Consider the following 15254-nt stretch of genomic DNA (forward strand, 5'->3'; position numbering starts at 1 on the left):
TATGGGTTTGCACTCTCTTTCATGGGATTTTGTAACACTATTTTGGGTCAATTTTAAGTGCTGCAAATCAGTGCAGCTCCTACCCTTTCACTGAAATCTTTCACTGAAATCATGCTAAGTTATAGAATCAGGCTTATTTTAGCAATCCTTATTGCATTTAAAAAAAAAAAATCCTGTTATTGATGTTTTATATCATGTAAACATTCAGTTGTTTATAACAGAATTAGAACAAATGCACATTCTTTTCTTTGACAATTCAACAAAATAATTCAACAAGATCATTTATAGTAGAATCAATGTAAGAAATATTAAGAAAGTATTGTTAGAACCCTGTGCATTTTCTATCTTTTTTGTTTGTCCAGAGTTTTTTTCCAGGTGATGTCCAGTATAAATATTCCCTGTTTGAAAATTGAGAGCACTTGTGGATAGACAAATCCTTTGAAGTTCCTTCAAACCTACATGACCTTCAGTGATTTCTTTGAAACCTCGAACTGTTCTTCAGTTGGACTGAAGGTCATTTGGAAGATGCATTGCAGTAGGTTCAAAAAACTGAAAGAAAAGTTTAGAGAGAACTTTAAGCCATAGGTTGTTAACAACAAAGTTAACCAACAAAACCACCTGATTTCTAATTGCCTCAGCAGACTTAAAATAGAAGTGCATTACAAGGGAGAATCTTCTTAGAATGTGATCTTCATTACCTGGATTGTCAAAGCTCAATTGTAAGTGTGTATGACAATGACTGTTTTTTTTTCTGAACTATATTTTTCCAGTGTTTAAACTGAAACATGATGTAACAATATGCAGTGCAATCTTTATTAATACTAATATACTGAAGCGAAATACTTTTCCAGTTCTTGTTTCTTTCTCTGTGTTTCTTCCCACTTGACCCATGCATCATTAGCATCTCATCTCCTCCTTCAACCTGTTATGTAACTCTTTTTCTGCCATGATAGTATTTTCTCTGTGTCCAAATAATATCCAGGACTCAGTATATTTAGTAAATGCAGTGACTTTGTACCTTCCTCTGCTCCCAAACATAAAAGTTGGCCTTTGCTTGTTTTTCAGCAGTTTAAACTTTAACATCACATTTTTCTTTAGTTTGATTCACTCCATCATTCTGTGTTTCATTACATTAAAAACTCTAATATAACATTACATATAAAAGTTAAGACAGGTTACTTTAGAAAGAAGATGTGTAAGAAGATGTGAGAACAGCGTATGCACTGTGAATGATATGGCAAAGGTAGACTAAGTACTGTCCAAAGACAGTAGGTAGCTGTTTAGGAATCTCCACAATAACAGACTTAGGTGAATGATGTTCTGCCCTCCAAACTATACCAATCAAAATCCTAGAAAGGTGCACTACAAGAACTTGTGCACAGGAATTTTGGTTATTTCAATGAAATTATTAGATCTTTTTTTAAATTTTGTTTTTTAAACTAAAGACAAATGAACTCAAAGAATTAACTTAAAGAAGAAAAGCTAGTATACCTGAAACACTACACAAAATGCACTTTTTAAATGAAATTATATCTCTTAACTGAGTAGTACTGTACCAATATTTAATCTTTTGGGCTTGAGCCTGTGATTGAATTGAACTGGTCTTGAAGCATGCCAGGTTTTGCTCACCTAACTTTTGTATCTCTTCTGCTTCAGTGGAAAAACTCACACATTTTTAATATATTTTTAAAGCAAAACCAATTCTGGTTTTCCTTGACAGTAACAACTCGTAAAGTGATACAACATATTGAATTAGATAACTAGCAATGTATATCACAATCATTATTAGTTACAACTGAGTACACAAAGAGGAAAATGTAATTTATGAAGAAGAGCTTGATCGACATTTTACATAATTGTTTACATTCTTCATCATTGAAACACCCCAGCTGTCAATACTGTTCTGTTTTCTAAACCTTGCTGCTGGATTTCTGTCATTCTATAAGGCTACTACAGAACAGAATTTATGAGTTTGTGAGTGGGTTTGTGAGCTGGCAAAAGTGGCATTTTAAAAATATTTATACTCAGCACTATGTCCTAGACTTCAGAAGTATATTAAAAGCCTAGTTCTAATGTAACTATTAATATACAAGGTTCCGTGTAAATATTTCATTACTACCAAGGGAAATGGCAACTATTTTCCAAATATTTCTAGATCCAAAATGTGAATGGTTGAATAAAAATACTAGAGTTAGGGCAAGCTACACAAACTGGCCTCTAAACAGAAGCTGTAATGATTATACATGAGCTTTTTTGATACTTCCCTTCTCTGATTGAGATAAGTAATTTGCATACATAGTCAATATTTTAATAACAGGATCAGTAACTCTGGCACAAATGCTAAATTTAGCATTGGGCAGATTTTGAGAGGCCAGGAGTTAGCAGCTGTGACCTCTTGAGAGAGACATCTGCAGAAACATTTGTAAGAGATAGTGCCTCCTATCTTCCTGCTCTCTTGGCTTCATATAAGCTGCTTGGCATCACACTCCATCTCTGAGAGACAGCATTTTCCCTGATCATACTAGTAGCAAAAATCAGCAAAATTAGAGGCTAGTAGCCTCTGCTTCAAGCAGAGGCAAGGTGCCACGAATCAGCTGAGCAGCACTGTCTCGTTACTTTGAACTGCAACATCTCTTGGCTGTCCACGAAATTTCCCTTGGCCTGCTTTACCTCTAATCTAGGAAATAAAGGTACAAACTGCTCACCACTCATACCAGATTGTCAGCCTCTGTTTATTGATGTAGGGACTTTGTGCATTCAGTACTATCTAAATACCATCATTATCTCTCTAGCTGTCCTAAATAAAGCTAAATGTAGCAATCATATTGACTGCAAGATACAGTGAGATTCAAAAACTCTATGGCAAGGAGGCAAATGAATATATTTTTTACCAAGGAAACAGGACACCATTAGCTGTATTTAGGCAAAAGGGAAAAATTAGAGAATTAAAGCATTAAAGACTTAAAGTTTAATGACTGCTTGAAAAATATAAGCTAATCATTGACTGATTATTCTAGACATGCTCAATTTGCAGGGCACACATCTCTTCTGGACCTCCCTCATGGATATCTAAAGACATAATCACTCTGCCTGATTCAAACAAACTTAAGCAAAAAATTTAGCAGCTTTATTGGCATAAAACAGTTCAGCTATATGAAGAAACTGGAAAAATCAGTGTTAAAATGTGTAAAAACAGGGACTCTCGATTCACAAACTGTATATTGCAGATGTTAATTCTTCACACTATGGATAAATGTTTAGAATGAATAAGAAAATTTTGGGGAGACTGTTATCTTATTACATCACTGAGCAAACCTTAGGAGATATTAAAGTTCTATCTCCTTGAATGCATTGCTTCAACAGATAATTCTACCATTCCTTACTGCAGATAGGAAGATTAAGAAATGCAAGATTTAAGATTAGTTTGTTTGTTGAGAATGTCATCATATGTTGTCTTATACAATGTGTTCTGCTCAGTGCTACATGGCAGAGAGATAAGTGTTTACATTTCTCATCTTCAAATAGCCTTTCTGCATTGTACTACTACTACTGGCAGCCACAGCTGATTTTTTAGAGAAAGCTATTACCAGTAACTTTCCTCAGAAAGGATTGATTAACTGGACTTGCAAAAGTAAAGGAACAATTAAAATAATATAGGTCAAGTAAACATATATTATAAAGAAGTATTCAGAAATTCTACTACTCACTTCCATAGTGTCTTTTGAAAGATAAACAACCCAGTATACGAGGTTGAATCCTGCAAATGCCACTGGAAAGAGGATCCTAGAATACTGGTCTATTTTACTTGTGCCTCCAATAGGTGGTGGTGGTGGGACTGGTGGAGGAACAGACACTGGTCGACACTGGGATGCACTATTTGATCTCATGCTGGCTTCAGGAGACTGATCTGTCTGTGACATTATGGAGTTTACTCGCTTCTTCAGGTTACAGTTGGAGTCAGAATGCTGCAGAAGAAAAAAGAAAAAGGAAAAAGGAGAAAGAAAAAAGGAGAAAGAAAAAAGAAAAAGGAGAAATTTTAAAAAGGGTGATTTTTGGATAGAGTCGTAGGTTTTGTGATCATTAGGCTACTCTCTACCTTTCTACTCAACTTTCTGATTTTATTGCTGCTTCTCTGCTATAGAGAAACCTAAGGAAATCACAAAAAATAATGCAACTATAATGCAACCGTACATTTGCGGCCTAAAGCTTTGCTGTGAAAACACAAAAGAATATATGTTTCCATATTTTTAACCTGGTAATAAAGGAAGCTATAAGAAGGAAAAAGAAAAGATGGAGCTCAAAGGAAAAGAAAAAAGGTAACGATGTATCTAAATTGGAATCTATTGGTATGACCGAAGTTTACGTAGATATGAATCAAGTTTAAACAAAATAGCACGTATGGGCTGGCTCATGTGCAGTCTTCACTGTGTGAGCCCATTGATGAGTTTTGGTAAACACTACCTGAATGGAGTCAAGCTGTCACACTGTTATTAGTTCCCCAACTAGCTACTGATTAACTAGAAAACTGCTGCACAAAAGGAAATGGACTAACTTTACAGGTGCTGAAGACATGAATGTTAAATAGTCCTGTAGGATGAAAGTTCATTTGATGATGAAAATTCATTTTCAGATATATCTTATGGCTCCCACAGCAGTTTCATACATACACATGAAGGCAAATATTCATTCTAACTGTAGTGGGACTATTTTAATTTTCATTTATGGTAAAATGAAACCAAATTATTCCTGTATTTTGTGCAATATTCATAGCCAGGTCCAATTACTCTTCAGAAAGCTGTATGAAAACTTAAAAATTTAGCCAGACCTCAAAGACCTTTAGATTTCACCTCTTATTTGCTAGGCTGACGTGTATATTCATTATGTACATCTGTTTTATTTGTGGCCAAGTTGCCATTTTTTACTTTTACAAGAGTAGAAGTAATAGATTTCTTCCCTGCAGAAATGGCTTAGGGATAGGACTTACCACATGCTCTTAGCCTGCTGTAAGGGATATCACTTACCTACTTCCACAGTTGTATCAAATGGGAAGAAATTTTCAAAAACCTTGCTGCTACTGCCACTACCCAGGATTCCCATTACTAAATGTGGACGCATGGCAGCAGCTGTAAGATTCGTCTGATGGCTTAGAAAATACAGAAGAATGCTAGAGTGTCAAGTTGGTTTTTTACTGTTTTAAGTACTCAATTTTTCTGTTAATAGGGAGCAAAAGAAATACCTTAAGACTCTAACAAGCAATGTTAACAAACAGCATTTTGGTTGAGCTTGAGTCTAAGTCTGCATCAATAAAGGACTGCAAAACTCGCAGATTATTGATGAAAAATTTTGTGCAGCAAAATTGCACAACATATGCAGCTATTCTTGGGTTAAAAAAAAGCAGCCTTTTTGGTCAGCAGAATTAGATGGCTGAATGACTGAAGCTAATGAGGGAAGTCTTAGACAACATAAATAACTGACAATACAACAGCATATGTATCTATTGTAAAATGGAATAGTATGATTTGAATGGTTTTAAGGTAGCAAAATTCTGTTAGATATGCAATTTCCAAAGTCATGCCTTGGGAGTGATGTAGTGACAAAGTACTGCCAAAGTATCAGAACAAGTGACATTGCTACAACATGATGCCAAGTTCTTCTCATGGATGAACAGACTGGTATCCAACTGAAATTAGGGAGAGATGGATTCCTCTCAGCTGATTTTAGTCTAAGTAAAAGGTGGAGAGAGCAACATCTTGTTTGGGGAAAAAAAAAAAAAAAAAGAAAAAAAAAAGTGCTTTTTCTGTATATATCTCTTTTACCTATTAACTTTTTCTTCCCCCGCATCCCATTATTTCCATATCCCTACTTCCACTTTGCCACCTACACATTAGTGTCACGTTTTGACTGGATATTAAATGGCATTTATATTCTGGGGCTGTGCCTATCTGGAACACAGATGCTTGTTTTTGTATTTTCCAGTAACACAGCAAGCAACAGACAGATTTAAATGGAGGATGATCTGCGGATGTGTTTCAGAAACAGAAAGAGGGTTATCCATGTCCACTTGCACTAATCATAATAATAATCCCACTATATAAACAGACTGACTAACAGAGCCTGAGCTACTGCTTTCATTCAATTTGCTATTCTGTTTTGCTTGTGTGCCCTGCTTTGGACCTAACTTTAGAAGTCGAAAGGTAGCTTGTTTTTTGCTTTACTGCAAGATAGCTTGACCTTTTGTGGAGAATGAGTGGTTCCTAAAAATCTAAGTGCTAAGGTAAATCTTAACCCTTTTTATCTGCAATATTCTGGTATAAGGTGGGTCAAATTCTGCTTTGGATCATTCAAGCATGAATCGGGAGTTATCGTACTGAAGTGATGGAGTTAACAGTAGACAGAGCAGATGAAACATATGGTCTGTGGATTATGTTCAGTACTGAACATATTTAGCATGTAGTGGTAGTAAAATCATTGCGATCATCTGAATAGGCACTTGGAAAAGTGTAATCCTGGTCATTATTTTATTTATAATATTTATTAAATCTCATTCCTATAGAAGGAGGATTATCTCAATGGGATTTCATCTCAAGTTGGAGACAGGAAGATCTGAAGTCAGTGTGTATCCTCAGAACTTGGGGAGCATACTAACTTCATTATGCTCCTACTCTGGGGTCAGTTTAGGACCATTTTTATCAATGGAGTGATATTAATAACTTCTTGTTACCTAAATTAGCCTATCTAATATTCAGGAAGAACCAGTGCCTTTTAGTGTCTCAGTAAAGCTGCAGACTTTTGTCATGCTTTTCACCTGCTGAGAAGATGGTTTAGAGCTGATATAAATAATTTTAAAAGTCCCTGAGTAGTTCTTTACACTGTCTTTAACACCCTCATGTGCCATCCCACAAGTCAGGGTCAAGACTATTTTCTTCATTACCACTACCCAGAATATGGAATTCAAGTCCAAATTTATCTCAGATGTGTAATGAAGATGTTTCTCAGTGTAGCAGCTGACTGTAGAACAGACTTGCTGCCCTAGAACCACAGCTCTTATTTTTCATTGGAATTCACTGCTAAACCAAGAGGAGGCGGCAAGAGGAAACAATAAAGTTTCTTATTGCAGTTGAGTTCTGAATAGCAGTTACAGTAATTTGTCTACTATATTTAGATTTAACTCTTCCTTTTGACAAATATTACCTACAAAGACATCATGAAACTTTAGCAAAACACAGAGAGAAAACAGGAATGAACAGCCCATTTTGCATAGTTCACACAGCCAATCACTCAAATAGTAAGGGTTGTTTTACTAGTAGCAAGAGCAACAAGAAGAAGCCTGAGGCATGCCACACTGTGTCATCATGAAATAATTAATTTTGTTAAGTTACTAAATCCTGTTTCAGAGGAGTACTCTTGCACTCATGTGGAATATTATTCCCATCAGGCAATTAAACTTGTCACTAGGTATAACTACCCAGTGACACAGAACAGATTACAAGATCACTTTGTAATGGAGATACCATAAGACTGCACTAGACAAAGACTGGTATGTATATGGGCTAATAAGGTATAGTCTAGCTTCTATTAAGTTTTTGCAGCTCAGCTATCTGATCCCCTAGAAAGCTCACAAAACAGTTTCATCTTGTCTATAAAGGTGCTGCTTTCTCACAACTCTCATCAATATTGGTAGAATTTGCTTATGCTCAGAATATCTCAGGAGGCTCTCAGCAAATCGCTTCGCTTCCACATTTAAAAAAAATACACCATATATAACCTTGGAGTAAACTGAATTCTTTGTCTGCTTTTTTATATGGATGCTAACTGTGATTTATGAATGTACTTTGTTCTTATGTTTCTTTTCCTCAAGAGATTTCTGTAATTCATATTTGTAAAATTCTCTACTGTTCCCTGTTCCTTTGTACTGCAAACACATATTCTTGCTATCAGTTTAGTTTATGACCTAGCAGTAACATGAGTAACTTATCTATACATTCAGATACTGGCTAACTTTAAACAAATTAATATCTGCATGTGCTTACTTATCTTTCTTTTACTCAATTATGTCTCTTTCCTGTGGGCAATGCAGTAAAAGGAGATTCGTGAGAATAAACTCTAAAAGCTTAAACAAAAAATGTGTTATTCCTCTTTTTCTTTATAATTTACTGGATCAAGGATATTGAACTTTGCTGACATCACAAAACACACAAAAAAGCCCCCCAAAACCAAAAAATAACTAGGACCAAAACTCGATGTCTGTACAAGGCAGAATACTAAATTAAACAGATAACATTCTTTTTTCCCTGCCCTTCTCATTAGTAAATACAGTTTAAGTAACTTCAACCATTCATACTATACACATAAAATCATGTGCCAGTGACTTAGCTCCCAAAGAGGGAGTTAAGCATAGTTTAGCCCCTACCTTCTGTGAGGAACATGATCTGTAAAAACTCTGTTTAACTACTGATCAATCCATATGCAGCACCTTGCAGCAGGAAAGTTTACCACATTATGTGAGATCCTTTTGGGCGTGCACTAAGGTACTTCAATCTTTACAGTCCTGTGCAGTTTAAGTATCCATCTCATACCAGAGATTCATTATAACCTATAATTTAGACATTTCTTTGCATATCTTCTCTGTGGGATCTGATTTAAAAAAATGTGTATTGTAAACATCTATAAACAGTATCTTGCATAATTAAAAGCTGAATATATATTAGAAGTCATTAACAGACCTGGCTTTAGGCATCTCTTTAGGAATTCTAAGTTTCCTTTCCTAGAAATATTATGAGAAATAACATGCAATTTTTTCTTCATGCTTTACCCTAGTAAAGGGTTAAATCACTTGGGTTAAATTACTCACTTGGAGCATGGGAAAGCCATGGTTATTCTTTCTTAACCTTCAGGGATTGAAATTCACCACTCAAAATATAGCCTAACCATCAGGTGAAGGTGGCTAGGGGCAGAGGCTGTTGCCTTATTACCTCAAAGCTGGTTTACTTTGGATGGAAAATCTAAAGAGCTATTAGACACAGAAAATATAACTTCAAAAAATATACTGTGCCCATTGTATTAAAATTGCTGTCATATAAAACAGGTAAGCACTAAGGAGAGCAGAGTCTGGAACACTAGTCATTCTCTTTTCAATGTGAATGTGCTGTGCTGTTGTAGAGTGTCTTCCTAACATTTATACATAGCATATCAGAAAAATCACATAATTAGTACAAAGCCTCTGTCAAAATATGTGTTTATGCTAAAAGGATTTAAATGTTCAAAGTCACATTTGGCTCTTAAACTTATCAGTGTCAGTCCAGAGCAATCCCTGTCTCTACATTTACTTTGCTAAATTTCTGCAGCATATAGAAACTACTTCTTTGAGTGTCTCAATGAGACAGAGTTGCAGAAACAGCACTAGAGAGGTTTGTTTGGGGTTTTTTTCCTATAATTTAATTAACTTTTTTTTGTTCTCACTGCCTCCCCTGTAAAAAAGGTACTGGGATTAGATTTCAATGTTGAACAGAAAAATGTCTAAATCCAATTCATCTTGAATTTTTCTATTTTGGTGTATGATATCAGCTACTTCTAAACTTTCCTTACTGCCCTGCATCGGCTTTGTCAATCAGACAAATATTTAACTCTGGCAGAACCAAGTAATCAGCATCTACTTTCCTTGTTGGGGTGACAAAAAGTCAATATAATAGAAAGTTGTTGTTTGTTTTTAATAGTCTACTTGATAATCTGCAATTGTGGAGGAGCACAAAGGTCTCCCTAATTCAACTGAAAGTGCCATGCTCTCAGTCAAGACTTTAATGCATATAGCTGTTTCTAAGATGATCTCATAAAGGGCTGTTGATAATCCGAACAGAAGTGCTCTCTTTTCAGTTACAACAGGATACTCTAATTAAACATACTCAATATATTCTGCTGTAATTATAGAAAACTAAATCCTCTATACTTAAGTGACATACGGCTGCTCTGCAGTTGGTTGTTAAAGAGAACGAGAATCCTTTTCTGCCCAAGCCATGTTATTTTGAAACACAGGGACAGGGCTATTTGTAGAGAGAAGGTAGCTCTCCCAGCAGCATTTCACTGCTCTGTGCTGTTTTCTGTTAAAACAACAGATATTTTAGAACATAACTGTAATCAAGCTACCACCCTATAACAATCTTTTGTCTTTTACATGTAGTCTTTCACATGGAAAGGATGTGTTTTGATCCATAGTGCGTACTCCCTGACCATCTCGCAGAGCATTACTTCAAATGGTACACTGCAGTCACCACCACCAGTTGCCCTTCTCCTTCAGCTTCCAGTATTGGGATATTCCTGGGTAAAGGAAGCCATATGATGGAACAGTATGATTGATATAGAACACACACATTTTAAATGGATTAAAAAGCTAAATGCCATAATATTTATATATATATATATGTATATATATATAACGTTTCATTTTGACATGCTAGAACAAGCTTGGTCACCATATGAATAAAACCAGGTTTCTGTCAGGGTCCAGATGACTACTCAGCTTGTTGCCATCATATTTTGGAGTGGAACACCCATAGTTTTGTATTTCACACAGGGATTGCCTGCAGCTGACAAAGAGAGCGAGCCAAATTCTGCTGTCAGTTAACTGAGGTAAACAGAGTGGCTTTCCTGGAACCAGAACAGGCATGCTGGGCTGTCATCAGCCAACTGAGCACATGGTTGGACCACTGTCCCTCTTACTGAAACCAGTGTAGTCCAGTGACTTGAGTAGAGTTTCTCCTACTTTCATTAGTACAACAGAGCAGAATCTGGTTTTCTGCCAAATTTTCTTCTTTCTTTTATGAGTGTACAGGTTTTTTGGCTACATTATAAAAATCCATGAGAAAAAGTTTTGTTCATTTGAATAAAGAAAGATTTTAAATAAAATTAACTAGACTGAAGGGGGAAGGAGGCTTTGTGATAGGATTTTGAATTTTTTTTTTTTTTTTTCAGGAAACAGTTAATTGGGAATAAAAAAACCTGACTATATTCTGTAAATAAGTTTATCTTGATGAGTTTAGACCCCTACTTAAGCAGCAAAAGTTTCTAACTGGCTGTTTTATAATTCTCTTGAATTTTCATTTATATCAAAACTGTCTCCCTGGGCTTCTTTTATGCCAAGCAGGAGAATGGGTCTCCTGTCGTACAGCAAGTATCAGTTCAGATAGCCTAAGGTTATTCCCACCACAATGTTCTTTGACCACTCTTCAGACAATTTAAGATAATAGATTATTAAAAACATAGTCTATGTTGTCACTCTTAATGCTCCTACCGGTAGCAGAGTACTTGCCCTTCCATATAGCTAAAATTCTGATAACTTTCAAGCACTTAAAAATCACAAGTAAAAATGCTACCATTACAAGTGGATTAAAAACTTTACTATCCTACCTAAAAGAGCAAAAAGAAATTTAAAAAAAAAATATTACAGTTTAGAATAGACAAGGTACCAAAGCCCAGGGTAGGAAAGAAGGGGAAATTTTTTTTATTTTTTTTTTAATCAAATAGACAGTTAAAAGCATTTTAATGTATAAGACATGGATTCTAATAGATTTTTTTTTTCTAGTGAGTTAGAAAACATTTTAAGAAGACAGGCGGAGTAAACGGGGAGAAAGGCAGAAAGAAGAGCAGGAGAGGTAAGATAAATTACGCAATGGGTAAAGAATAAGAATTGAGCGTTGTAGCAACACAAAAAAAAATATGGAAGGAAAAGTGATGAAAAAATTTAGAGGCAAACAAATGAAACAAGTTGAGGGTATGCGGCAACAAGCTGGAAATCAGCTCCTAAATCTACAATAAGAAAGAAACTGCATATTATGCAGTTAACCTACTTAAACAAGATTAAGATAATCCTGAAGAAATGGTCATATGCTCACGCAATCAGCCTGTGCTAACTACACTGTTAGCATTAAAATTATCTAGTTGAGGTCTGTTTCAGCTGAAATTACATCACTGACTGCACTACATCCATCTACGTAACAACATAGAAAAGTTCTTTCACCCTTACTTTCAGTACACAAAAAAAGAAAGAAAAGAAAAAAAGAGGGAAAAAAGCTTCTTAAAATCTGTTATCCTGTAATTACTCCTTTTTCCCAGCATGCCTTTCTGGAATGGGACCTTTTACATCCAATAGTTAATTCTTCAAGAATTTACATCCAATAGTTAATTCTTCAAGAAGCCATTTTGGCTACGTTATCTTTCCTTCAATTGTAAGCACACTTCATTTTATGATCTCATTGATTTTGCTTTTTCTGTTACTGCACAAGTGGGTTCTCACTGAGAACTGGTCCTGTGAGAAAAATGTGGTGGACTTACAGGGCTTGTAAAATTACTGTCTTGGATAATATGAGCTTTGAGCAAGATCAGGACTATAGAATTTTGTAGACACTGTGGGCTGTTTTATAGACTGAGTTTACCTTGGGACCTTGGTGTTATGGGGTCTACTACTCTTCTAAATCTGTATGCTGTTAGCTAGTTGTAAATAGTTTTATTGAGGAAATGGTTGCAGTGTGCTTCCTAAATGTTTATTTTATTCCTAGATGCTTATTTTTTGCTTGTGTTTATAAAATGACGAAGGTGTGTCTTCAGTTTGGCTCTGTGCTTGTATGTGGCTGAAGCCCGTGATAAGAAACTTGAAATCTTTTAATTTATTTTTCTTAAATATGTTCAACAGCAGTTTCATAGTTTGTGCTTAGCTTGGTCTACAATGATACAGAGACCACGTAAATCTCACCATGTAAATTACTGGAGGAGCCACAATCATCAGGAGTATTTTCTAGTATATCCGGGCATATGCAGAGGGTTGTTTTCAAAATAGTTGTCTTCTAGAGATTGGGACGTTGGGGTGGCAGTGGCTTTGTAGCATCTGCTGTGAATTCACCAGCAGCAGCACATGCAGAGTAGGCCAAACTGTTTTCAGATCACTCAGCAGGGACTTAATGAAAAAGGTAGCTTTTTTTCTTTTCCTTCTTGAAAACCTCCCTATGATTAACTCAAACTTGAATAAGGAAGTGTGTGTATGAAATATCAGAGCTGTTGTTCCTCTTCATTATGTAGCAGCTTTCAGTATTTTCCTCATGTTACATAAAGCCAAGTGATCTCCTTAACTTTTTTTCTGATAGCCTGCCCTCAAAAAAAAGTCTACAAAAATAAAAATGAAGCTTTATTACATTTTTAAGTTCCTTCATTCTTAATAGTATTTTTCTTATCTTACACTATTTTACTGTTGCAATGTTCTGCTCCTTCAGTCCAGGGTACTTCTCAGTCAAATATCATGATATTGGGGAGGAGGGAAGTATGTCCTAAATATTGGAAAATGCATACTCTCTTTTAATCTTTTTTTTTTTTTTTTTAATAAGGTTTAAATATAATGATAAAAGTTTAGTAGTTAAAATAAATGTAGATATGAGCACTGCAAATATTGCCAAAACTAAGCCAGCCTTTCTGCTGTCACTTTAAAATTAGTGCAAGATTCTGCGAGCATTTGCTTCAAAGCTCCTTTTAATTTCTTTTTTACTTTCTTTTGTATCTTCTTTATATAACTATGGTTTAAAAAAACAAACAAAAAAGCTGTGGTTCTGACTTAAAATGTATAAAGATTTGCTTCTTTTTGCATGTATATGTTTAGTGAAAATAAAATGCATTTCTTTATTATATCTTATAATGTCTTTTTTTTTTTTTTGCAATATTAATAAAACTGTAAGCAAAATACAATATGGCTTCCAAGCACAATGCTTCCCAGTTGAAGTGAAGAATATCTGTTGATTATTTCCAATGAGGACTAGTAGCAAGATGCTGTGGAGCTTTGGTTTTGCTATTATATGGAATGTATCAATTATTAATTTAACAGTTTGAATGTACCTAGATGTTATAACATTAACTGCTGTTTATAAGCAAATCTGAAAAAATTACTATATGCTGGGTAAGGTGTTGCCCTGATATCCACTCTTAGATTGACTTTCCTATTCAACTACAGACTCAACAGTTGTGCAAAAGGTCATTCAAATTCTGTTATTCCTCTAGGAATGGGAAATATGGTGGTAGTAAAACTGATTTTTTAAAACAGGAGGGCTATAGTGATAAATATATTAACAGCATTCATGAGACAGCATTCATTACTTAGCACGAAACGTAAGGAATAATATTTACAAGCAATTCTGACATAATATTTTTGATACTAGAAAGGCTTCCTGTCTTTCGCATGTACTAAAATCTATCCTTAATCTTTACATTTTTTCCCCAAGCTTCCACCAACACAGATTTTTTTATGAAAGCAACAGATGCCAAGTTTATGTAAAGGCTAATTCATCTTCTTCCAGATGACCCACTTATGGTATGTACCAGTGTACCACAGTGATCCCATAATCAGCTGGCCAATGCACATGTTCATTCCATTGTAGATCATTCTACAAAGTCTGCAGACTTACTGAGAGAACCACAGCTGTCTGACAACACTGCCTACAGCACTGCTCAAGCGAAGTATTATGGGTAACAGTCTAATGGCTTTCCTTAAATATCTTACGAAATAAACATCTCTGTAGTAAATCATATCTCAAATTTAAACAAACAGTATGAATAAATGAAGTCTTTTCATTTTCTGAAATAAGAACAATGTATTTGATAAATAGATATGATCTGGTTGCATAATCTGTTTCAGGTTAGGATCACTTAAATATTGTTTTGCTTCCTCTACTTCAGCTGCCTCTTCCTATATGATGCTTATTATCAGAAAAGCAAGCAATTACCGAGACAATCTCGTCCTCTGCCGGTACAGTTGCTGCTGATAGTGCTGCTGCCAGTGCTGCTGCCCTGGCTGCCTTCCTCATTGCTTTCTGAGTCTGAAGATTGGTAAAGTAGTTGACAGCTGCAAACTCAATAAGTGCAGAGAAGACAAAGGCAAAGCACACAGCTATGAACCAATCCATGGCGGTAGCATAGGACACCTTGGGCAAAGAATGGCGTGCACTGATGCTTAAAGTGGTCATTGTTAGAACTGTAGTGATTCCTTGAAAATAAGAGAAAAAAAATGGGGGCATTAGATTTTTGCTTCAACTCTGCTACTCTTAAATTCATATATATTAAAAAAAACCTCAACTCCTCTTTGATTTTAGATGTCATCCTATGTACCAGCTAACCAACAAGACTGATTCTTAAGTAATTAATGTATACTGGCTTCAGCATCTTAAAAGCCCTAAACAAGCCTCCCTAATACACTGAACAGACTGAAAGTTAAGTAACTACATACT

The 15254-nt window shown here is 35.4% G+C and overlaps 1 protein-coding gene across 1 annotated transcript; it reads right to left on the bottom strand.

The window, feature by feature from the left end:
- Nucleotides 1-411: 411 nt before the first annotated feature.
- Nucleotides 412-15013, bottom strand: LOC104524529 (gamma-aminobutyric acid receptor subunit alpha-6; the record flags this gene model as incomplete). The annotated part of the gene is made up of 3 exons (XM_010167448.1): nt 412-549; nt 3708-3965; nt 14754-15013. Coding segments are annotated over 3 exons (569 nt in total), but the record flags the coding sequence as incomplete, so codon positions are not given.
- Between the last annotated feature and the right edge of the window lie 241 nt (nt 15014-15254).

The sequence above is a fragment of the Antrostomus carolinensis genome, unplaced genomic scaffold, assembly GCF_000700745.2.
Source record: "Antrostomus carolinensis isolate BGI_N321 unplaced genomic scaffold, ASM70074v2 scaffold51674, whole genome shotgun sequence".
Classification (NCBI taxonomy): Eukaryota; Metazoa; Chordata; class Aves; order Caprimulgiformes; family Caprimulgidae; genus Antrostomus; species Antrostomus carolinensis.